The sequence below is a fragment of the Castor canadensis genome, chromosome 5 (genome assembly GCF_047511655.1).
Source record: "Castor canadensis chromosome 5, mCasCan1.hap1v2, whole genome shotgun sequence".
NCBI lineage: Eukaryota > Metazoa > Chordata > Mammalia > Rodentia > Castoridae > Castor > Castor canadensis.
Window position 1 is genome coordinate 69,640,416 of NC_133390.1, and position 26,325 is coordinate 69,666,740.

The 26,325-nt window shown below is 40.7% G+C and overlaps 1 protein-coding gene across 3 annotated transcripts in view; it reads left to right on the plus strand.

Moving 5' to 3' along the window:
- The window catches only part of Cd86 (CD86 molecule), a 63,314-nt gene that overhangs the window by 17,627 nt on the left and 19,362 nt on the right, over nucleotides 1–26,325 (plus strand). Inside the window, exons 1-2 of one of the 3 annotated variants that reach the window (XM_074073265.1) lie at nucleotides 3,638–4,176; nucleotides 15,826–15,881. In XM_074073265.1, the coding sequence (XP_073929366.1) occupies nucleotides 4,160–4,176; nucleotides 15,826–15,881 (73 nt within the window). In that variant the 5' untranslated portion in view covers nucleotides 3,638–4,159. Of the gene's footprint in view, nucleotides 1–3,637; nucleotides 4,177–15,556; nucleotides 15,725–15,825; nucleotides 15,882–26,325 lie in introns of those variants that run through there. The other 2 variants (XM_074073268.1, XM_074073267.1) reach the window with 2 other exon arrangements.

Here is a 26,325-nt window from a genome sequence, read left to right on the forward strand (position 1 = left end):
TGATCTGCATGACTTCTAAATGAAGAACAGTTCAGGAATCCTATTACAGTCTTATTCCCCTTCTATGGATTATACTCTGCATAGGGTATAAATTCTGCTATGAACCCAAGTACATAAGAGATAATCACTTTCCTCATTCCCTTTTACCTCGGCCTAATCCCACCTCTGAGCCTTCATTTTACCACTTGGACAGCAGACTCCATCTTGCTCATGTAGGGGGTTCCCTTCCTCTCCTGTAACCCAGGCAGAATTCAAGCAGTTTACCTGGTGTCTGGTTCAAGAGCCTCAAGTCTTAGTTTGTGCTGCTTGCTATCGACACCTTCACTATCTGAGCCCACAGTGGTCTGTGGAGTCTGGCAGCTCTCTGCCCCCATGCACAGTGTGGAAAGAGAATATCTGCTGAGACTTGACCGCTGAACTGAAGCCACCCCCTCTCTAGATATGATTCATCACTCCTAAGGAAGTGCCATGGGAGCACCAAGGGAGGAATGTTTGGGTTCCCACCGCTCATAGGGTCCATACACTCCTCTCTTCCTCTTGCACCTCAAAAGAATGAAGGTGTCTAAAAATCCAGGCCATCAATATATATCATATCTTCCATTGTTTCCACAAACGTCCAGAAGATCCTTTGCCTTTGGATTTCTTCTGCTTCCCCTTCCCTCCCCACAGCTCTGTGTCAAGAAAACTCAGAAAATAATCACTAATTAACATTTCATTGAATAATGTTGCTATAATTACTTGTGGAAGCTCCTTTATCCTCTCTTGTAGCCACCATTTCCACCATCATCTAGAATCCTTTTACGCAGCACTCCACCACAGACCACAGGAGGCCGTTAACGTATAGTGACATTGGCTAAAATGGGGAAGGTCAGCTAAGTATTTGGAGAGAGCTAAATGCCTCAGGTTTTTGGCGTTGTCACAGAGTAGATCTTGAACATGTGATCTTCAGGATACTGTCTCTTGGTTGGGTAAAGACATTGGGAAGGTTTCTGTCCTCCCCCAGTCCCATAACTGTCATCTATGGCCACTCTGCCTCCTCTGGTTTTCCTTGGAGCCTTGGCTTCACTCCTGAGAACATCCTGGGATGAGGCAGTGGAGGAAGCAGACCAACTCAGAAGGCAGCTTTCTGAGGTTACCAGTAACTTCCTCCTCACCAAGCACAAGGAACTGATCTTTATTCTGCTCAGTCATTTGACACTCTTGTCCACCATCGCTGTGACACCCTTTCTGATGAATATAGACAGGAGTCAGAGTACTTTTGATTGGGTGAACACTGGCCCTATAACACTGACACACAAACAATAGGGAGCAAGGGGGTGGTAACCTGACTTCACGTGTGAAAGAAAATCATGGTCAGCCAACCTCCTACAACTATTTTCAGGTTAATGTGATCTCTGACTCATTAAAGAAAGTGATATCATCACTGCTTGTTCTGAGCTACTGAGCCCTCTCTGCTAGGAAGTTGGTGACTCATCAGAAAGGTGCTGGTAGGAGAGCCACCATTGATTAGGGTCCTGGAGACCACATCCCATGAGGAGTAATTGAGCCAGGACACTGATCATATTTAGCTGCAAGGAAAAACTGTCAAGAAAAGTTATATCTGTTTTCAGCTATTTGGAGGGTTTTATTCAAAAGGGTCCCAAAATAGACTCTGGTTATTCTAGAAAACAGGATAGGGACATCTAGATGGTACTTATGGATCTGGAGAGTAAGCAGTGTAGGTTTGGGATATTGTAAAAAGCATTTCATATAGCTCTCTCATCAAGTAATGAGTTTCCCAGCATGACAAGTAAGCAAGCAAAGGCTATATATGCATCAGAGGTGACATGGAAAGGAACCATTCTTGAGAGACTGCAGTGATATCTCCTAGGTCTTTTACAGCCTTACAACTATAAATCATAAGGTCAGAGAAATTCATAACACCACACTGTCCTCTATTTCTGTTGTCTGTCTCATCACTCACGTATGTCCCTTACTCCCTGTAAACACTTCTAAACTATGGCATTGGAGAAGGCTGTTCTAAGCAGGAACTGAAGCAGGTAGATGAGAGAAGGGATATGGAAAGAGGAAAAACATAAAGCAATCCTTTAAAAGAACCTACTATGTGCCAGGATCTGTGCTAGGCAATATATATATGGCATCTCATTTAATCCTTATGACAAGCCTGTGAGACATAAAGTGTTACTTCTATGATAAAGCCAAGGCTCAGAGAGGTTAAGTAACTTTCCTTAAAATACAGGTAGTAGTATTAGTGGATCCAGGTTATGAAGACAGGTCTTTGTAATTACTAAACCCATTTTCTCATCTTTTATTTATGGAAAATGATACTGCTTTCTAAAATTTTTAGTTATTAATATAAAGACTTTTTAAAAAATAAATTCACTTGAAGTAACTTGAGAGAAAAAGTACTATATAAGTAATAGTAAGTGGCAGTAGTAGATAGAATCTGAGGTTTCTTATTCAAAATATTTTGATAGGGCCAGCAGTGTATCTCAGTGGTGTGCTTGTCTACCGTGCCCAAGGACCTGGATTCAATCCCCAGCATTGTATAGACGCACTTTCAATTTGTCTTATCTTGTATTTTGATCACTGAGTACAAGGAAAAAAAGGACGTTTGAAAATTTAGTGAAATATGAATGAATTCGCCTGTGTTCTGATAGGTGGGGGAACCACAAGGACGTTTTCAAATAAAATAAAATTATGATTGTAAAATACAGAGGAAAACCCCAGGTGGGGCCTATCCGTATAAAGGATGACATTTCCAAGACAGCACATAGAGTGCCTGAGGGGAAGCAATGACTAAGTGAGTCAGGACCCAGGACCCAGGCAGGAGCCTGTGGATTCCAGAGGCCCTGGACTGAAGGTAAAAGACTTTACAGACCTGGTTGGGAAGAACCATCATGACCTGTTTAGTGATAGAAACGAGACATTTATAGAAAGGTCAAAGTAAGAGGTGGGAAAGACTCAAAAGCAAATAGGAAAGTAATTATGAGGACTAACTAGCTAGGAGGCACACCCTGTGCCAGGTGATTGACATGCAAGATCTCATTTGTCTTTTGCAACAGTGCAGCAAGAAAAGCTATCACTATTCCCATTTCATAGATGGGAAGACTGAGACTTGAAGATGTTTAAGAACTTGCTCAGGGTTGAGTGGTCAAGCCAGGATTTGACCTGGACCACCAGTTCCAAGCCCACACTCCTTCCGCTGCACCACATACAAAGGTTGGCTGAGTCTTCTCAACTAAGTCAGCAACAAAACAGCTTTCACTTTGTTACTTTTAATTTCTGCAGCCCTTTCTGGCCACAGCCAGCCTCTAAGAAAGCAGAGGAGGTACACAGCTGTCTCTCTCCTGCTAAGCTCACATGCTGCCGACCTCAGAGGTGCATAAATGCTACCACTACCAACTGGCCAGAGACTATACACCTAGATAAGTGAAGCCTATCTCTGCCAAAGCATCAGGTTCAGAGAAATCTACTGGGCATTCACACACCCTCTCACTTCTGCTTATGACTTGCCTCCAAACTCAGTAGTTCCATCCACTTCCAGGAATCATGGAGCCAGGAATAAGAAACATTCTAGATTCATACAGTTAGGATTGGATTAGGATAATCCCAAAGAGGGTAGTGTATGTTAACTGGCTTCTTCCAGGATCACTGAGAAATCCTTAATGAATGATTGGGTCTCTTGCTGGAGACTGTCTCCTGTATCCCCCTGGAGCCAGACTCCATGCCTGCTCAGTAAACATTGGCTGACCTGAGTTAAATTGTTAGCCTTGGGTTTTAAGGATTGCACTCCTAGGTCTCTATCACTCTGTCAGGGAGGTCGTGTTGTGGAAGGGGCTGTCTTTGGGGGTTTCCTCAGGGCTTTACACTCACTCACTGACCGAGGGCGCAGTCTCATCAGTGGAAATGCCCACCTGCCAGCAGAAGTTATCTGGAACCAAGCTCAAACACTGCCCCTGTCTGCGGTGTTGTTTCTCTCTAGTCAGTTCCCCTTTTTGTATTTGAGTCCTGGCTTCAGTCCTGAGATTATTTCTGTCCGAATAAGGAGGCCCCGGAGCTGGCAAAGGCTCCTTTTCCTTTATTCTGAACTCTTTGCGCCTGTGTTCCTCGGGAATGCTACTGTGCTTATGTGTCTGGTCCCTCGGAGCTGCGGTAGATGGGCACTGGTGACAGGTATGTTCTTAAAAAACTCCTAGCCTTGAGAGGAGAGGGCTGGGAAGGCTGCTGCAGCCAGGTCGGTTGTGCAGAGGTGGCCTCTTGACTGGCAAGGGAATGGGTGAGAGAGAGAGCAGAGTACATGCTTAAAACCTTTCACCATTAGACTTCATCCTCAATCTGGCCACATTGGAGGTATGACACTATAGGAACAAGTTTTCCTCTAGCCAGATCCTTGTATCAGCTTTAGTGAGCCAAAAAACAGGATAGGCAGGACATAGAAGACACCACTTACCAAAAAGCTGGTGGCTGCTCTCTGCCTTGGGATGCTGGGGGCTCCAAGCAGCTGTGCTCTGGGAGAAGTTTTCCAAGGTTGCTGGCCCTGCGCAAACTCCTTGTACCAGGGGGAGACTTAGAGGAGGGAGGCGATTTCCACAGCCTTTCTTCAATGGCCTCTGCTTTCTTGTTTGGCTTTTCTGTCTCTGGTCCAGAAACCCTTTCCCATTATTTCTTCCCATCCAATTGCCCCATCCCAATATTAGAGACCAATAACTCATTTGGAGAGAAATACTTTTAGGTTAAAAAAGAACCCAGGCAGTGGTTTACGTGTTCCGCATACTGTGTACACATTTGCATTCGCAAATAGGCTTAAAATATCACCTCCATTAATAGTAATGTAAGGGTCTGGAGAGACAGGTGAAAATGATTTTTGGCCCAGGGAACTTCCCACTCCTTTCAAATTATAATAATTAAGGAGATGGCCTGTTCTTTGTACATCTAGCCTCGATTTTGGACTGAGGGACTGAAATGTGCTCAGATTCGTAATCTGTACTGTGCCTGTTGTTAGCTGCTACACGACCATTAATGTTATTTATGAGAGTTATAATTGAAGCTTTTATGAATCTCTGTTCATTCATGTATTTACAACATGTCTATTGAGTTGTTCCTACATCCTGGGTACTGGGTTTTGAATAGGGAACATAAAAGGGAAGCTATACTCTTGAAGTGCCTAGTCCAATGGGAAAATAACATTAATTAAATAATCTCACTGACATGATTATCTGCATGTCATGACTGAAGGAGAGGCAGTGGTTCTATCTGACTGCTAAGTGATTGATTATTGTGCCTTTGCATTTGATATTTTACTCTTTCATCCCTGCACATTGGATGTCTTCCTAGGAGGAGATGAAGACTGGATTTTATAAATGTGAGCTAGGGTGGGAGGGGAGAGAACATGAAAAATGAAAGGTGAGCCACATAAGATTCCTGAGCAGAAAAATCAAAGTTCAAGCACCATGTTTCAGAAATCAGATAGAAGTGGGAGTTCAGGGTAGAGATCTCTGAGCCAATATTGGAGCTGTGAGTATATAGAAAGAGAGCAAAGACTTGTGGAAAACAAGCAAGGTGGGGGTGGGGTGGGAGGTTGGGAAGACTCCAGAGATCAGGCAAATGCTGTCCATCCACCTTTGATGACCAGACAGAGAGGAGTATTTCTGGGTGGAGGAGGATTAGGACCATAGGATGGGCACACAGATCTTTATTGGACCCTTACCCTCTTCTCCATTCTCCTATAGAGTTGTTTCTGAGTGGTACCTCAATACACTCAGGATGTGGTTTGCCATTTTGAATATTTGTAGAGAAAAAAAGTGTATTTTGAAAATTTTGCAAGTCTTCTCTATCAGGGCCCAGAGAACTAAACACTGGGAAGCATAGCATTCACTATCTGTGTTCCTCCATTCGTGGATGTGATTCCTTTCTGAGTTCTGTGTCCTATTTAGATAATTTGAACTTAACTCCTAATAGTGAAAACAAACAAACAAACAAACAAAAGGAACCAGTTTCTCCCTTGCAGCTAGCATTTGAATTTTAACGGGGGCTTTCAAAAATGCCTTAACCAAATAATGAGTAATGTGGGAATTCCAAGCACTAGCACACGCCGGAGTATAGGCTGGTGCACAGAACGGGACAGGGAACTGTCCCTCAAACTGTGCCCTTAAAATATTGCCTTTTCTATCTTTGACCATGATTCTAGTTCTGAGACAGCAAGAAAGGAGCCAGAATGTGCATGGCTGTCTTTAGAACGTTCTGTGAACCTTGTTCCTGGCAGACACAGCCCTTGAGTGGATGTGCATAGATGTAGAGAGGCACCTCTAAAGCTTTGCATGATACTTACTTTTAGGCAACAAAAAATGGTTTTGAAAACCATCAATAGTTTGAAAAGGGAATAATCCTTGAGTCAAAATGGTTTGACTCTAGATACAGCTAAGAGAACTGATCATCTGTCTCGCAAACAAACTTGCTCTTGGAAAAAGGAAAAGCTAAATGGTATCCCTATACTATGCCTCTTCTTTCGGGCCAGTGAGGGGAAAATACTCTTAATTTCAATACTTTAGCTACTTCAATATCAGAGGATGAAAAAAAGCATCCTTTGGTTACTTATGAACTTCTCAGACATCTCCTCTTTGTACCAATGCATTTTTGATACTGCTCCCCTCAGATCTGTGGGGAAGCACTGGGCTCCCAAATGGGTGAGGGCAAGAATGACTAGTGAAAGGAACCAAGAGTTAGGAAAGAAAATTCTCCACACATAGGGGTCAATGCGGGACTTGGTTCAAAGAGAGATTAGACACTGAGTTAGATAGATGATCCAGACTGAGCTGGATGTGGCTGGTGAGGGAACTGGAGGGAAGTGGAGCTCAGGATGGGCCAGTCAACTCCTGTGCCCACCGGACACCAGAAAGTGTTCATATTATCACTGAGTATCACTCACACTCATCTCTTCCTCATCATGTCCACTGCTCTGACACTGGTTCCACCTCTTTATTTAGGTCCATGAGCCTTTAATATTGGCATTCTTGATCATTCTGATACCAGCTTTCCCTCTTTCCTTAGGCCACTGACAGGCTATTTTCTTTAAACTTCCATTGTATCATCTTTCTACTTCTAAATTATTAATCCCAAACTCCCAGTTTTCTTATTGAATCTACTTGTTTGAATTTTCAGGCCCTGTTAAGTTCTCTTGCTCTACTTACAAAGATTAATTTTGCATTGTTTGTGCAAAGTCAACCTCTCCTCCAGTCCAGTCAGCTTTTCTTATTGTTCTATAAAAGACCATGGTCATTCCGCCAATCCCATATGTCCTTAAAATGATTATATTTGATCTCAGAAACTTGCTTAAGTATTAGAGAGGATTCTGAATGTTCCCAATAGAAAGAAATAATAGAAGTTTGATACTCGTTATCCTGATCTGATTATTGTACATTGTATAAACATGCCAAAATAACACACTGTACTCCATTAATATGTACAGTTATTATGATCGGTTTAAAATAGAGCTAGAGGCCATGTGCCTGGCCTTTGTAAGATCCTGGGTTCCATATCCAGCACTGTACCAATAAAAAGCATTAAACATGGGACTATGCCTCATGTTCTTTACACATGTGCATGTATGTGTGTATCAAGAACATGGCTGATCGGGTATGGGGTATCCAGTGTAATCCCAGCATTTGGGAGGCTAAGGCAGCAGGATCATAAATTCAAGGCCAGCCTGAGCTACACAATGAGTTTCAGGCTAATATGAGGTATACAGCAAGACCCCACCTAAAAAAAATATATGGCTGATACTTAGCCTGTTCAACTCAGACACTATTTTAGAATGGTTCATCAGAAGTCAGCAGTTCTTTGATACATGTTAAGTAAATGTGCAGAATCAAACTTTATAAATTTTGAGGAATCTGTTTCATGAGCTGTCTTGGGAAGAGTTGTTTAAGCTTGAAAAGCCTTTCTAGATTGGAGAACATCATTCTGAGTGAGGTTAGTCTGGCCAAAAAGACCAAAAATTGTATGTTCTCCCTCATATGTGGACATTAGATCAAGGACAAACACAACAAGGGGATTGAACTTTGATCACAATATAAAAGCAAGAGCACACAAGGGAGATATGAGGATAGGTAAGACAAAAAATTAGCTAGCATTTGTTGCCCTCAACTCAGAGATACTAAAGCAGATACCTTAAAAGCAACTGAAGCCAATAGGAGAAGGGGACCAGGAACTAGAGAAAAGGTTAGATCAAGAAGAACTAACCTAGAAGGTAACACACATGCACAGGAAATCAATGTGAGTCAACTCCCTGTATAGCTATCCTTATCTCAACTAGCAAAAACCCTTGTTCCTTCCTATTATTGCTTATACTCTCTCTTCAACAAAATTAGAGATAAGGGCAAAATAGTTTCTGCAGGGTATCAAGGGGGTAGGAGGGAGAGGAAGGGGGAGGAGTGGGTGGTAAGGGAGGGGGTAGGGACAGGGGGGAGAAATGACCCAAGCATTATATGCACATATGAATAATAAAAAAAGAAAGAAAGAAAAGCCTTTCCAGGACAGAGGCAGATAGCTGCCATGTTGTGTTCTAGGAAATTAACAATTGCTAATGGTAATGGAACAGAACAACACTCAAAGAACTGCTAAGCATCCCAGTGGCCCATGCTGAAACCCTTATGAGCAGAATAGAATGAGTGGATTTAGTTAGAGTCAGTGCTGGGCAGAGCTTCATCTGTTCTAACAGAAATTAACTACTGTAAGCACTCACATGCGTGGCTTACTTTGTTCCTGCCACTAGGGTACAGTTCTAAGGCTGAGCCACCTGGCAAGGCCCATTTCAAACATCACCACCTTCTGTCCACCTTTCTGGACTATGGAGTGCTTTCTATTCTCCATGTCTTCTGCAGCTCTGGATAACTGTAGTCAGCTTTGCAGACTTTCTCCAGACAGGAGGATCTTCTAAGTGTACCATACCTGTCTATGTTAAAATGAGAGGAAAGGACCCAGGCTGAGGGATAAAGATGGAGTTCCAGGGGGTCCTCCTTTATTTTTCCTTTTTCCTGGGAACAGAATGAGAATCTTAAGGATGAACTTAAAAGTTATGGAGCTCAGTCACACAACCAATTCAAGAATACCCCTAAAATGTCTCTTCTGTGTCATTACCCCACTTCTACTTGAGCAGTTCTGATGACAGAGAGCTCATTACTTCACAAGAAAGTCCAGTCCTTGGTGATAGCTGTTCAAAGTTCTTCACCATCTGGAACCGAAATCTGGCTCCCTATGACTTTCAGTTATTGGAACTGCTTGCCCTTCAATGACATTGTATGTGCTCTCCCCAGGAAGGGCCCTTGAAGATTTGCAGGCAGCCATCAAATCTTTGCAGTCTTCTCTTCTTCAGGTTCATTACCCTCAGTTCTTTTAATTGTTCCTCATTTGACATAATTTCAATATTTCCTAGTGAACCGTGCTACCCTTTCACTTGATAAACTCTAATTTTGTCTGTGTCATTCAAGTACAACCAACCTCACTGAACGTGATACCACAAGTGATGTGGTCTAATTAGCACAGAGTACAGCGAGCAGATTCTATCCTAAGATTCAATTCATTAGCCAGACACCAATGACTCACACCTGTACTCCTACATAGAGAATTAGATTGGGAGGATTGAGGTCAGCCGGGGAAAATAGTTCCTGAGACCTCATCTCCAAAATAACCAGAGCAAAATGGACTGGAGGTGTGACTTAAGCAGTAGAGTGCCTGTTTTGCAAGTAGGAAGCCTGGAGTTCAAACCACAGTACTACCAAAAAAAAAAAAAAAAAAACAAAAAAAAAAAAACAAAAAAAAAACCCAGATCCAATTCATTGGGCTGGGAATGTGACTCAGTGATGGAGCACTTGTCTAGTGGGCAAGGCCCTGAATTTGATCTCCAGCCCGCTCCCCCTCCAAAAGAGATTGAATTAATTTTGTTTAGCTATGATATACTAATATTTATGTGATTTTTATACTAAGTATGGATAAGCTATTTCTCTAGCATTGGCCCTTTCTATTTGCTCAGTTGTTTGCTGAGTCTTGATCTGGAGAATCCAAGGTTTTATCTCCATGTCCAGTGTCCTGGCAGAGATGGCTAAAAGGCTAGGCTCAGCTTACACTATTGACATGAACTTACACATGGTCCTTCCAGTGCTGTGGTGTCAGGGTAGTGGAACATGTGGTAGGCTTAGATTCCCAGAACATAGGTAGAAATTGCAAGGCTTATTATGACCTGGTTTCAGAAGTCCCAGAAAATTCCTATTAGTCAAACAAGTCATGTCATGTAAGGGGCAGCTTGGATTCAGAACAGATTAGACACTATCTGATCATGGGAGGAATGGCAAAGACTTTGATCTACCACACCATTCTTTGACTCTCAGTTTAGAATCTCCTATGATCAGTTCTCAAGGTACCAGGAGCCTCTCTTTTGTAGCACTTATCATAGTTATAATTTTACATTTATTTATGACTGTCCTAATATTTATTCTAATGTTTCCACATTTCTCTAAATTATCTTTGAACATATTGTGACTTTATGTCAGAAGCCTTATTAAAATTCAGCTGTGTTCAATTACCAGAAACCTTCACATTTTCCAGTTTAGAAACTTTCTAAAAAAGGAAATAAGACTACCTATTCCTCCCAGTGCCTCAAAGATAGTAATAACTGCTCTAAGCATATAACTCAGGTTCTGTAGCTCCAGGAAGCACTTCAGTACAGCCATACCAGAGGCAAGTCAAGGCCCCAAGCAGCTTGTATCCTCCTCCGCTCCTTTCCTCACCAGCTGAGGTGCCCATCCGGCAAGTGGCTTGCCCAGTATACACGGGCAGGCAGAAGGCAATGGGCCGGCCTTGGTGCTCCTGGTTAGAGACAGACCTAGTTTTTCCTCCAATGATTGTGACATCTCCTGCTTTGCTTGGAGCAAGGACTCTGTATGTACTGGGAGAAGCTAAATGTTACTGTCCTGGATCTTGACTTATAGTTATTTGTGGACACTCTATCTTTCCTTCTAATGCTGTATGAGGGACCAAGGCCTACACATCTTTACTTCCCCCCAAACCTCTACAACAAATCTAATGCTGAATAAACTCAAGAAATATTTTCATGAGTAACTAAGAGAACAATCATTAGTTATTCATTTGTTCATTCAGCAAGTATTTATTGAGCTAGTCATTGTGCTCAGTGCTGGGAATACAATGATGGGCAAAACCAGATACAGTTCCTCTTCAAGTGGTTATTTACAGTTTAGTAGAGGAGCAAGATAATAACCAAACAATCATAAATAAATTTAAAATTATAATTATGATAAGTGCTACAAGAGAGGTTCTTGATACTTTGAGAACTGATCACAGGACAGTCTACACTGACTTGAAACACCAGCTAACTTATCATTACCACAATGTTCTAGACAAAGTTGTGAAATTGGACATCTTTTACTGTGGCACCCTCTTACTTCTCCAGTGGAATCCTCTTGCTTCTTGTTTCATCATATCTATATTCCCTTGTCTTGCTTGATTTCTGGCTACCACCACCTCACATCCCCTCACCTATCTTTTTCCTATACTAGATCTCCTGTGCTACTTCAGATCTCAGACACAGATCTGTGTTATCTTCTATCTACACCAATACTTCTATATTCCTTAAAGTTCTTCCAGGTGTGCCTGAAGCTAAATCCACCCAGGAGCCTGATTTCTCATTCAGGGTTAGAGAAGATCCTCTCTCTCTATCCCTCTCTCTCTCTCTCTCTCTCTCTCTCTCTCTCTCTCTCTCTCTCTCTCTCTCGCTCTCTCTGTGGGCTCATAGTGGGTGTTCAGGCAGTATTTATAGAATGAATCTCAACTCAGGACTGAAACTCCTGTGATACAAAGAGATGCTTTGCCTCCCTGTACTGCATCCCCAGCTGTCTCCCTAAGTGTCCCTCTGTGATTCCAGAGCCAGCACCATGCCTCACCCTGGGGATGAGATGTCCTCTCTTACCCTGAGAGTGGGCAGAGTCAGAATTCTTTCTGATTGAACTCACACGCAGGTGAATCTGGCTGGCATTTCAAGGCACTGCGCAATGTTAAATAGACACCAGTGAGGTTAGGTGGGTTTAAAGCTTAACTGTGCCATTTATTAGCAAGGTGGCCTAAGGTACTTCAACCTCTCAGAGACACTATTTCTGCATCTGTAATATGGGGGAGAATAATCTCACCTTGCCAGGAGAAATAATCGTGTAATTAATCATTCACCAAACTCTCACTCATGTTCTATAATGGACATTTAAAGAGAAAATTGTAAATGGCAGGTGCTCCTTGATTTCTGGAATGAAAGTTGACTTACGTGGAGGTTACTCTTTTAGTTTTTGACCAGTTCACCCACCTCACAGACTTTATTCTGCTCAGAGTTGACAGAAATCTATTAGAGAATCCTCATGTAAATTCTTAGGTTCTTTCCTCTTATCCCCCTTTTTGCACTGTCCCTCCAAGAGTAAAAGTTTCCACTTCTTTGACTGTCTGGAAGAAGCCATGCTGTGTGGTTGTGGTTGTAGTTTCCTTCCTGAGGGAGCAGTTACATTTTTGCTCTTCTTCTAAGCCTACAACATTGGAGGAACTGGCTTCCTAACCTAGCTCCTGCACACACACAGACACACACACATGCCATGGCTAGAGGTGAGAGAAGTTCTTTATGTGGAATGTTTATTCTTTATGAAAGAGATTCAGGTCAATCTCAAGTATGTTAGAACCCTATTTTAATAAGGTCACTGACAAACTAAGCGTTCAAAGTGTTTTCCAGGATGGTGTGCAATCTCCAAATAACCTTAGTGAAGCTTACTGGAAGGACTGTCACTGTTGGGCCAGGGCAGGGTGCTGAGGAGGGACCTGATTGCTGTCCCCAAAGCCTTGAAGGGTTTTGGCTGAAATATGTAGGCCTATTCTGGGTAGTTCAGAGGACAAAACCAGTGTTGAGCAGAGTGTGGGGGTGTAGGCCTGTAATTCTGGCACTCAGGAAGCTGAGGCAGGAGAATCACAAGTTCAAGGTCAGTCTAGGTTATGTGGTAAGATCTTGCCTCAAAAAAAAAAGACAAATCAGTAAAAAGAGAGGAAGTGAAAAAAAAAAGCAGTTTCTCCCCAGAGGAAGAGAGAGTTTCCAAGTAGAGAAGTTCAAACTCGTCTTGACTTCTTTGTCAGGGCTAGTGTGCCTGCCCACTGTGTGAATTACAGAACCATTTGTCTAGGATTTCCCATGCTGTATTAATTCCATGGAATTATTTGAATTAAAACTGATTTGCTTAATTTATGGCATAATATAATTTGATTTCACATGTCACTCCAGAAAAATAAATGTCTTTGTTTGGGTTAAATATACTCATTTTTAGCTTCCAAACAATAAGGGATTCCTATATTTTGGTAGGAATTCAGACTCAAAGGATCCCCAGCCCTCAGAGTCTATGATAAATAGGATGTTAGTGATTTAGTGTGAAGAAATACACAGGAACCAATTTCTAAGTTTCCTGAAACCACCCTTGCTTGGTGTCCGCTTTGGCTCAACAGATAAACCTATTACAATTCCTGGAAGCTAAGAGAGAACAATTGAAAGCCAGCTATTCAGACACCTATTGTGTATTTCAGCAACTGGATGTACTTGCAACATTGTTGCCAGGTGCAAATTTTTTATATGTAAAAGAGCTCCTACAAATCAACAAGATAAGAAAAAGTCAAGACTAAAATAAAAGTAGACCAAAGAAATATATGGAGAGTACATAGAATAGGAAATACCATTTCTGATAAATTTGAAAAGACACTTAGATTCATAATAAGAGAAATTCATTTTAAAATGGCAATGAAAACCATTAGGATAGCTTCTATTAAAAAAACAGACAATAAGTTTTGGCAAGAATGTGGGGAAATTAGAACTTTAGTGCACCTATGATGGGAATGTGAAATGGGGTAGCTGGTGTGGAAAATAGTACAGTGGTTCCTCAGAAACTTAAATTTAGAATTTCCACATAGTCCAGCCTTTCCACTTTGGGGTTTGTTTCTAAAAGAAGTGAAAGCAAGATCTCAAGAAGAACTTTGTGTACCCATGTTCATAGCAGCATTACTCACAGTTGGAAGCAACCCAGGTGGCCATCAGCAGAAGAATGGACAAGTAAAATGTACCACATACATGCAGTGGAGTAGTACTCAGTCTTAAAAAGTAAGGACAATTTGATATCTTCTACAATGTGAATAGACCTTGAGACATTATGCTAAATGAAGCAAATCAGTGTCAACCCTCCCAGCCCCCACAAATACTGCATAATACTATTTACACCTAAAGTAGCCAGATTCATGGAGATAAGGAGAAATGATAGTCTCTGGGACTAAGCAAAGGGGAAAAATGGGGGGTCATTGTTAATGGATACAGAATTTCGGTTTTGCAGGATGAAAATACTTATGGGGATGATTTGATGGTTTCACAGAATATGAATCTTATTAAATGCCATTGTATATTTAAACATGATTTTTATATATAAATGTATATGTCTTCCTTCCTTTTTTTTTCTTTTTTACTGTACTAGGGATTGAACCCAGTGTCTTTTGCTCACCAGGCAAGTGCTCCACCACTTGAACTATGCCTCAGCCCTTTTGTTTTTATTTTGTTTAATTTTGTTAGTGAGTCCAGGACTCACTAACTTTGCCTACGTTGGCCTAGAACTCATGATCCTCCTATCTCTGCCTTCTGTGCACCACCAGGCCTGGCTAAGTAAAAATATTTTTTAAACACTATAATGCGATGTCATTTTAACCTTCCATAAATGACAAAGATCACAAATTAGAAAATATACTATGTTGGCAAAAATGTGTGAAAATAAATAAGCACTCTTGTGTTTTGCTGATGGGAACATTAACATATAGTATTAGGGAACAGCACTTTTTCAATATCTATGGGAACTAAAATTGCATTACCTTTTAACCCTTTGGTCAAGCAATTCTACTTCAAGGAATATAGCTTACTTCTGCACGTGTAATATGGCATATAACCAAGGGATTTCATTGCAAGAAAAGATTGGAAACAGCCTAAATGTCTATCAGTAAGGGCTGGCAAAATAAATTATTGCCATCTGGTAGAATAATGTGCACCTTCTAGCATGAGGATACTCATTACAGACTGACACGGAATAATCCCAAAGTGGTAGTAAGTGTGCAAAATTGTGGATTGAACGCTACCATTTGTGTTTTAAAACAAGACTGAAATGAAGTTTGAAAACCACAGGGAAACCAGATTGCTAAACACAGATAGTTTCCATGTGCCCTATCATACCCACTGTGCTGTTCAAAAGAATACTAGCTACTGCAATAAACAATCCCCAATAAAATTCTTAACTAACACAACAAAAGCTTGTTTTCTGCTAATGTTAGAGTCCAATATGAATCAGTTATGGGAGGGGAGGGGTGGAGAGAGCTGTTTTACTAATTTATTCAGCAACCAAGTCTCTCTCATGGTAAAACTTTGCCATGTTCTAAGCCCTTGGACTTTTCCTCCCCATTCTCTGCATCTAAGAAGGAAGGGGAAAGAGGAAGGAGGAAGCTATGTTTGAAAGTAACATCCATCTTTTCTGCCACAATTTCATTGGTCAGAGTCCATCACATGGCCTGCTTAACTGTAGGAGAGGCTCAGAAATATGGACTACCCGTGGAGCTAAGAGAGGAAGGAAACAGCTTTGGTGAACACACAGCTTTGTCTCTGCTATACCTGGTAACCCAAGTGAATCCCAAACTCCACTTCTGGGTTATGTTTTGGTGAACATTTGTTTTCAGTTTCACTTTCTAACCAAGTTTTGTCTTTTCTCTTTTTAGCTGTAGCACCATGGGACTGAAAATCGTTCTCTTATTGACAGTCTTCCTGCTCTGTGGTAAGAACCTTTTCCCTGTGTAAAGTTCTAGAATCTCGCCACTATCTTCCACTGAGTCTGACCACTGCAAGTCCCGGCCAGAGACTTGGTAGGATTTGCTCACTTTTGACTCACATTGCACAATACTGTGTGCAAAAAGGAGAAGAAGAAAGTGTCATGACTAAGACCAGGAGTCTCAGATGATGACAGGCAGGCCTAGCCTGGGATGGAACCCTGACCCTGAGCATATCCCACTCCTCAGCACATCACCCCAGGGGCCTGGATGTACAGAATAGGGTGAACTGGTCTGTCCAGGGCATCTAGAGGGCTTGGGGAGGCCACTGCGCTGAGATCCATGTGACCTGATCCTTCCCCACAGTCCTCCCTCTGGTCTTCTTTGTTCCCATTTCCAGTATTCTTCGACTCTTAGGGAAGGGCTGATGGGCTTCCAAAAGCCCCATTAAAGAAAGCATTGGTTTCCACATTCCCTGCCTTCCCTCTTTCCTGCCCACTGCTTTCCCCACCAGCCTATACCATAGATCATTGTAGCCACAGCTCACTGGCGACTGTGACCTCCAGTTAATGATGTCAGCCGATTTACCATGAAAATAATGAAGCTGACACAGGGTTTCCAAATGCCTCTTAAGACCCCTTGAGTAGCCCCAAGCAGTGTGCTTGCTCACATGTCTTACGACTTGGTAAGATTTGAATAAGTAAGATATTTTAACCACACTTAAGACCACTCTTTCCACTGCATCTTCCCCGCCCCCCCCCCCACATTCTCCTCCTGTCTGGTAGCATTGTAGTAGCCATGGGCATTTTGTATTAGAATCATTTTATTAATGAGTCCCTCACCTACTCAAGTTTTAGAAGTGCCAGGCCTGACAAAACTCGAACCTTCACTGTTCTCTCCTCCTCCCTGGGTTTCAGTTTCTTTTGCAAACTGGGGTTGGCTGAGGGCCTTGCGATGCTTCCTGTGACTCAGTGCCTTTACATTTCTCCTGGCCCACCCCTTCCTGTTGCTTATTTTTTCCACCTGAAGTACTGAGAGAGAAGCTACCCTTGTCATGGTGCCAGGCAGGTGGGGCCCAGCTGATCCTCAAGTTTGGCTGCAGCACCTGAAGGCTCTCTCTAACTACCTGGCCCCTAAGTAACCAGCCCAGCCACCAAGTCACTCCTCCATATTGATGCATGGCAGGCTGCTGCCCCCATGCTTACTGTAGGTGACATGGAGCTGGGGTACTATGGAGAGATGCTCCTTAGATTGCTGCTGGCTGGGATAGGCCTGCTGTGATTTCTGTTTCCTGTTTAGCACCTTCAGACTTGCTGAGTCTGTGAGTGCAAGGTATATAGATGTGCTAACTGATCACTTCATGACATAGATAGGTAATAATAGCAGCTGCAATCTCCCAGGGCCAGTGGCCTGTCACCTTAGCTTTTGAGGAGGTGGGAAGTGTGTGCACGTATACACACACGCACACACGGCAGTGAGAGAGAGACAGAGAGAAAGAGAAAGGAAGAAAGTGATAAAACAGGCACGGTCACACACATCTGTAATCCCAACACTTGGGAGGCTGAGGCAGGAGGATGGAGAATTCAAGGCCAGCCTGGGCTACATGGTGAGACCCTGTCAGAAGGAAAGGAAAGAAGGAAGGAGGTTAAAAAAAGAAAAAGATTCTGGACAACATTACCCACAGTAGTCCCTTCTCACCCCACTTCTTTTATAAATTTTATTTTTTGACAGTACTGGGGTTTGAACTCCGGTCCTTGTGCATTTGATAAATTGTGTGTGTGTGTGTGTGTGTGTGTGTGTGTGTGTGTGTGTTTAATGTGTGTGCCTTTCTGCCAGGTAACATTCTAAGCATTTTATAGATACTAATTCACTTAAGCATCACAGTAACTTTCTGCTTTATGTCTTGTTGGTATTTCCCATTTAAGAGTACGGAAGTACAGAGAGGTTAAGTAATTTACTCAAGATGAACACAGCCACTTAAGTGGCTCAGCTCAAAGTCACACCAGCCATATAGATTCAGATCTAATCACTGACTGGTGACATCAGGCCCTTCTACTTCAAACCATGGAATCATCAATAAGTGACAAGATTTCCTCTTTGGGACCCAAACCACTTTGTTACATGATATCACTTTGACCTCATCCTTGGTCACAAGCTCCTTGCCCTACCTGGAGAGTAAGGGTTGGCCCTGAACCCTTCTCATCACAGTGACCAACCCAGCTCTTATGACCTGGGAGAGAAGGAAGAAAAATACCCTGGAAAGAGCTGTTGAGAAACAGCTCTTCTGAGATACCATCCACCTCCCACCTCCAAAATTTCTAGCTCAGCACAATGAAAGTGAGCAAGTAAAGCCGAGAAACCATATCAAAACCAAGCCCAGGTGTCACTTTTGCCCTTGTCTTGCTTTGAAATTGCTTGGAAACTTCTTAGGTTCTGTAAAGAGAGTTATCAATATTGAAACCCTAAAAATAACTCCTCCAAATGATCAACTTTCATGGTAGTGAGAAGGTTAGTGATAATATTTGGGGCAGAACAAATTTTTAAAATGCCACAGGTAAATAGTGGCTCCTGATTAGGAAGTATTGTCAGAACTTCACACACTATTAACAGCAATGACAAAACAGATTCCACTCATTTTTTTTGTCCTAGGGTTTGAACTCAGGGCCTCACACTTGCTGTGCAGGCACTCTACCACTTGAGCCACTCCACCAGCCCATAGAAAGTTTTGGGGTTTTTTTTTTTGTTTTTTGGTGGTCCTGGGGTTTGAACTCAGGGTCTCACACCTGCTAGGCAGACGCTCTATGACTTAAACCACTCTGTCATCCAATTCATTTTGAAAGAATACAGAGAATCAATCTGAATTTTGTCTGTCTGTCCTTCAAGGGCACACCTCTGCTTCTTGGACGGGTGAGTAGTGAGTGACCTTCCACAGAGCAGGCATCCAAAGGGAGAAAGGCGATGCAATTGGCCCAGATAATCCTCAGCAAAAATGCAGGACTGAATAATTCATTTGATGCCAGAGGTATGACAGGACAGTGGCACAATTCTGTCCCCCTTCATATCTTTTGTGTCCTCCCTTTATCATAGTAATTAGGCACCTTAGATGCTACCCCTGGTTTTGAAGCTAAAATTGGGTAAAAATTTAAGATTGAAAAGGTAGAAGGAGCAATCATGGCCTTGTAAAATTAGGTTAGAATTTGTGCTTTCTATCTATAAAACTAAAGGAATTTCTGACTGTCCCATATTCTGGCACCTCTACAATACTCTTAAACTGGAGCCCTAGTGGATTTTTGGAAAATAAGTAGACCCTACATAAGGACTTTTTTTTTTTTGATGGTTGAACTGGGGTTTGAACTCATGGCTTCATGCTTGCAAAGCAGGTGCTCTACTGCTTGAGCCATGCCTTCAGTCCATTTTGCTCTGGTTATATTGTGGAAATTGGGTTTCATGAACTGTTTGTCCCAGCTGGCCTCAAACTATGAATCCTCCCAATCACAGCCTGCCAAGTAGCTAGGATTATAGGTGTGAGCCACCAGCATCCTGCCAATAACTGACCATCTTAGAGCCAAAAAGAGTGGCATCTCATTGATGTTTAAATTGCATTTCCCTGATTATTATTGAGATGTTTTCATTAATTTCCTTGCTATTTACTGAGTGCCAATATTTGTAAGGAGCATGATAGCTCCTGGAAATGTCACAGTGAAAAAAAGTGATAATGCCCCTACATTTTTTTTTTTAAAGAGTCAGTGTCTTGCTATGTTGTGGGGCTGCACACAGAGATGCTCCTGACTCAGCCTCCTGAAAGGCTGGGCCTGCAGGTGTGCACCTATAGCCTAGCCCACTTTGACTTTTGACAGTTTTTGTCTTTTTTGTCTGAGAGTGTGGTCCATCTTTCCTTTTGTAAGAAGGGAGATCTTAATTCCATTTCCATAATATATAACCTGGGATTTTGGCCCCCTCTGTATTTGTGAGAGTTATGGTGTCAAAGGATAACTTTACAACTTTAGTTTAAAGATCTTAATTGGTTTTACTTTGCAATTCTGAAATTGGGCAATACTTCTTCCATAAAATAGAATAAGTGTTTCTAACAGTTAAGAAGAAGAGGTTGGTTTTATAGACAAAGATTGAAAAGAGCAGAAACAATAAGTGTTTTGGTCATTTCAAAAATACTTTCCTTGTAAGGTAGGGATAGGGAGACAGAGCAATAGAAAAATAACTGTTTAGTTAACACCAGATTATTTCAGATTACTTTTTGTAAGAATTAAAGGGTGTATGGATTAAAGAGGGAGAAATTCATTGTCATACTGATTAGCTTGTTTGGGAAATTTGGTTATCTCTCATTCCCCTGATTTCTCGGGAGGTTAGATAACAAGTTAGTTTTGGTTTGAAGATGTGAAACTTTAGCACAGGTGACTCTATTTTGATTTTTTAGCAATGGAAACAAAAACACTTATAGCCCTACCTTTATGGCTTTCACCTCTACAGATGATCTATTACAAAGAGGTGACCCCCCCACCTCTTTTTTTTTTTTTTTTGCAGTACTGGTATTTGAACTTAGGGCCTACACCTTGAGTCATTCCACCAGCTCTTTTATGAAGGGTTTTTTGAGATAGGATCTTTCAAACAATTTTCCTGGGCTTTTTTCAATCTTTGTCTATAAAACCAACCTCTTCTTCTTAATTGTTAGAAACACTTATTTTACTTTATGGAATGAACCATGATCCTCCTGATCTCTGCCTCCTGAGTAGCTAGGATTATAAGGCATGAGCCACTTGTGCCTGGCAGAGTGACCCCTTTTATTGCCAGGCCACAGGGCCAGGTTCTAGGGCATTGAATCATTTCTAATACTGTCTTAGAGTACGTACACATTCTTTGTTTCTTTCTTGCTTTCATTCCCCCTCCCTAGACAGAAAGATGTCTCTGTTAAAAAATATTCAAATCCCCAATTATTTAAAAGTCACTTGTATGGTCTTTACCAGACCATACCAGATGAGAGTAAAAATAGTCCTATCCAATCGTGATCACAGCATATATGCAAATCCCTGAATATATTTTATTCAATATTGCTTCATACATACATTTTCAAGTTCTCAAATGCTTTTTGTTTTTACTTTTGAGATTGTAATAGTCTTTTGATTGAAAATTTCTCATTTGCTTTATTTTTCTGTGTCTTACTCATCTGATGTACTGGCTTGTTGTTCATTGGTTTATGTTGGTGTAATGGTCATTGTTTTATAAGTATTCTTTCTTTATTCTTTAAAGAATGAAAAGAATCTTTTGATTCTTTATGAGTCTGAAAAAGTTTATACTTTATAAATAAAGTTCACTATGATGTTTCTAGATATGCATTCATTTTCACTTGCTTGGTGCTTTAAAATGCATTTTTGATCTGAGGACTCATGTCTTTCTTCAATTTTGAAGAGTCATAATTTTTCTTCAAATGTTGCTTATCTACCATTTCTTCTTTAATTTTTTTCATTCCTTTTTTAAAATTTCTTCCTCTATGTTGATAGTATTAGAATTTCCCAGTACTATCTTCTGAGTCATAATTCTCTCTTTAGCTGTTTATATTCAATCTAAACTTTAGCTATGTTTATTGTAGACTATATCTGATTTTCTTAATCTGTATTTCTAATTTCCAAATTGCTAACACATCCATAAATATTTTATCGTTGAATTTCTTCTATTTTTAATATTTTATATTTTTAATATTTTTAACAAGTTACTACAAGTTTTTTTTTAACAAGGTAAGAAATTCATTACATTTTCTTTTTTTTAATTTATAAAAATGTTTTATAAGGATATATTTGTCATACAAGGAGGATTCATAGTGACAATTCTGATTAGGCTTATGTTTATATATTGGCTAGATTATCCCCATACACTGTCCCCTCAACCCCCTCCCACCCCACTTAAAGCAATTGCAAGAGGTTTCTTTATTCTACCTCATATAAGTGTATGAGGTCCATCAACCATATACCCTCACCTTAATCTCCTTCATTTACCCTCTCCCTCCCACTAGTACCCCCTACTGTACCTATTTTATAGTCCTGCCTTTCATTATTAATATTTAAGTTGATGTTCAAAGGGGTTTCTCTATGTATCCCCACTGTGGGTGTGCTTTACTTCAAGTTTTAAGGATCTTAAGTATACATATTTTAAAATATTTTCGTTCAAAATAAATTTTTCTATACATTATTGATTTTATGTTCATACACTTTGTTTCTTATCAATAATAACAATGCTAAAAATAAAAGAAAAACTTTTTAAAAAGTTTTGCCACATAAAACATTGTACATAATAATGGAGTGATATGTGGTATTTCAATACATCTTACATTGTGTAATGTTCAAATCAGGGTAAGAATTTCCATCTCCTCAAACATTTAGCATTTCTTTGTGGTGAAAACATTCACTATCTTTTCTTCTAGCTTTTAAAAAATGCAGTGTACTGCCATTATCAGTTATCACCCCACTCTGCAATAAAATACCAGAACATTTTTCTCCTGTCACCTGGTACCCATTAACCAACTTTTCCCTATCCTTCCCCTATTCTCCTCAGCCTCTAGTAAGTACTATCTATTCTCAACGTTCATGAAATCAACCCTAAAAATAAGTAACTATTAAAGAATGCTTACTTGGCCCAGCATTCATTCAAATGTTAACTGAAATATTAACTCATTTAATCCTTAAAAAAACTCTCTGATGTAGGTACTATTATTCTTTCTATTTTTCACAAGGGTAAATCAAGACCTAGAGGAGTTAAATAATTTGCTTAGGGTAACATGGGTAGTAGTAACTTAGCTGAATTTGAACTCATTTTGTCCAGATCCATACTCAACTATAATGTTATGCTGCCCTATGGCATTCTGGTTCACAGCTGCATGGCATTCTATTGTTTTATGTATCATTATTTACTTACTTCTTTGGTGTTGTTCATGTGAACAATAAATATCTATGTAAATCCAATTTTGTATACATGTATCATTTTATAGAATGAATTCCTAGAAATTGAATTTCTGAGTCAAGGCTTAAACATATAATTAATTTTATTGCACATTGATTTCCAAAAAATTGTACCAATTTAGAATTTTACCAACAGTGCATAAGAGGACCCATTTCCCCACTCTCTTGGACAATAGATATTGCCAGTATTTTTATTAGTGTAAATTAATTGCACAAAGGGGCTTCATTGCGATATTTTCATACATACATATAGTGCATTTTGATCACCCTGTTACTCTTTTTTATGCTAGTTTTTTAAAATATCTGACAATTTTATCTCATTGAAGTTTAAATTGCTTCCCCTGATTATAATTGAGACATTTGTACTCATTTCCTCTTAAAGTATTTACTGAGTGCTAATATTTGTAAGGTGCAGTTAAAGGTCCTGGAAATGTCACAGTGAAGAAAAGAGACAAAGCCTCTGCTTTTTGCAGAGCTTATTCTAATGGGAAATGTCAAGTGCTCAGGGGCACTGGGAGAGAGAGAGCTGAGTGGTCAGGTGCCAGAGCAACTGATTACAGCAGCAAGACGAGAATGAAAAAGTGAAGCTTTTGATCTCTTACTGTGATGGTATGAAGAAAGAGGCTGAAATGGGAAGAAGGGTCAACTTCCCCCATTCCGTTTTTCCTCATGAATTGATGCACCAGTTAAGGATCTGACTGGGGGGGGGTCATCCTATTGTGGAAGGACCCCCAAACAAAAGGATCTGGCAGTTCTATGGATCTGGGGTGGGGGGAGCCAGAGGAGGAAGATGAAGAAGGAAGGATAGGAATGGAAAAGTCCTAGGTACTCAGACTGGAAAAAGTGTCTTCTAGGCTTCTTCTCTTCCCCATTATAAGGAAACCTCAGCAGAGACACCTAAAGAAAACCTCTGCCCAAGGCCTTAGATAAGGAGAGCTAGGAAAGAAGGTGCCTGGGTTAGGAATGCAAATATGGGAAATAGCATGACTTGCCCAAGCTGAGGCTATGGTCAAGGAACCATTCATTGCAACTCCCCTCAGAGACTGTACCAGACTACTGTGCACCAGGTCTGCTGTGGGGAGACAGCTTTCCCCAGGTAAAAGCCTACATAAGTGATTATGGTCAGGCCTGAAAAAAAATCACACATAGGTTTTTAACTAGGAGCTGCACTTTTCAGAAGAGACAGACAATAACCAAACCTACCATGTCATGGTAAGTACCATGATTTTTAAAAAAAAAAAAGTCATCCAAAGGAATAGAGAGTGACAAAGATACAATCTTTAATGAGGATGGTCAAAGAAAACTTCCTGGGAGGCAACATTTGATGAGAGACTTGTATGAAGTGAAACAGTAACTGAGACTATCTGAAAGAGCCTTCTGGAAGGAGTGAAAAATCTGAGAAGAGAATTAGAGGCAGAGCGTGTCCAGTCTTTTGGAGGCCTGACAAGGAGCCATTGTACCTGGAGCAGAGAGAAGTGAGGGAAACAGTTCTACAAGGTAGCAGAAGCCAGATTGCATGAGGCCTTCTAGGTTGTGGAAAGGACTGTGGATATGGTTCTCAGTATGGCAGGAAGAGATTTGGATGTAGTTTTCAGTGTGGTGGAAAGTCATCATAGGCTTTTGAACAGGGAATTGTGTGATTAGAGATATATTTTTAAAAGATCATCTTGGCTTCAGGAATGTGACTTGGGGACAAAGATCAATTAGGAGGTAGTTGACAGGAGCAAGCCAGGTGCTTCAATAAATTGGGGAACCTGGGAGGAAGCTGGATAGCAACAACAGTGAGGGACAGTGGGAGGTACAGTTGATGCTTCCAATGAGCTGGGATTTTAAACATAATGATGTGTTTTACATATTCTATTGTTCTTCATATATTTTAGTAGATAATATTTCACATGACATAGTATACATTGTATAGCTTATAAACTATGCACTATAATATATAAACCAATGTGTATGTTTATCTCTATAACAGTATGCATGGTTAGCATGAAATCAAAGCAAAGCTAGTCTTAACATAAATGTCATCCAGGTCATAAAAACCCCTAGACAACCATCCCTATGCTATAACAGAGACTCTCTCTTTAGTGATAGGAAAGATCCTGTCCCCGAGATCTCCAGATAAATACAAGAGTCTTTTTCTCTGATTGCCCTTCTCTTTGCTTCATATTGAGCCACTACTATTCTCTTTCCATATTAGAGTTCAGCTCTGGCTCTAGTAATTCTAGGTCTCCTAGGCAACAACTGTGCAGATCCTCTCTTCCTACAGGTGACTAGATGATTGTGGACCACGGTATGTGAGGGAACCATTCATTGATATAAAAGAGGAACGTTTGAAGGGGAGGAAGAGAGTATCTGTTGCTATCTAAAAATGAAGGCATTCAATAGGCAGTTGGATATCAGTATCTGGAACTCTAGTAAATATTATAGGCTAGACAAGCACCTGTGAACCATGGACTTATACCTGGCAATTGAATTCTTGCAGATATAAGAGAAAAACCAGGGAGAGGATGGAGAGTGAGAAGTCCAAGAATAGGCACTTGAACCCCTAAGTCAGAGACTGGGGAAGAATAGAGCATTTAAGAAAGAGAGATGCCAGCAGTGAGCTACATTCAACGCAGTGTTTGAGATGAGATCAGAAAAGAGTACTGGGCTTGGTAACAGAGGGAAGTTGCCAACAGTCCTTGTCAGGATAGTTTCAATGCAGAGGAAGGAGTGGTGGAGAGCAGGGAATGAGGGCAGCTATTTCTGCTCACTCAAGGAGTTTAACAAGAAGGGAAAGAGAAACTAAAAGAAGGATTAGAGAAGAAATGGCCTGGAGATCAAATTAAAAGAAGTTGAACACTACAAGTTTGAAATGTCACCAGTCTGTATGATGGAATCATTTCCTCTAGAAGTGTTCAACCACTCAGTTGTAAGAACAGATACGTTGACTGAAAGTAGAACGTCCTCAGGAGAATTCTACAGAGACAAAGGGGCACATTCATTGAAGTTGTTCACTAGGAATGGTTTAAAAGATATATTATTGTTGTGTTGTAAAATACGATAACCACTAGCTATATGTGACTATTTAAACTTTAATTAATTAAAATTAAGTAAGATTAATAACCTAGTGTCTCCAGCACTACAAAAAAATCAATTTCTCAGTCATGTTAGCCACATATCAAAGGCTTGATAGCCACAATGGCTACTGGCTATCACATTGTTCAGCACAGAGAAAGAGCATTTCCATCATCTCAAAGAGTTCTTTTAGGAAACAATGCACTAGACCGAGGTCTTGATGAAATTGGAGGTCAGACATCGAAGCAAGAAAACAAGAGTAAAATCTGGAGGAAGATGAGGTTGCGGATCGAGAGGAGTGTTTTGAGGCCAAGACCCTAGAGGTTGAGCTGTTGCAGGTGATAAGATTCAGGGTTATATCATGGAAGGAAGTTGCTGAAATACTCTGTGAATGAAAATCTTTAAGGCAAGGTTACTGGTGGACTCA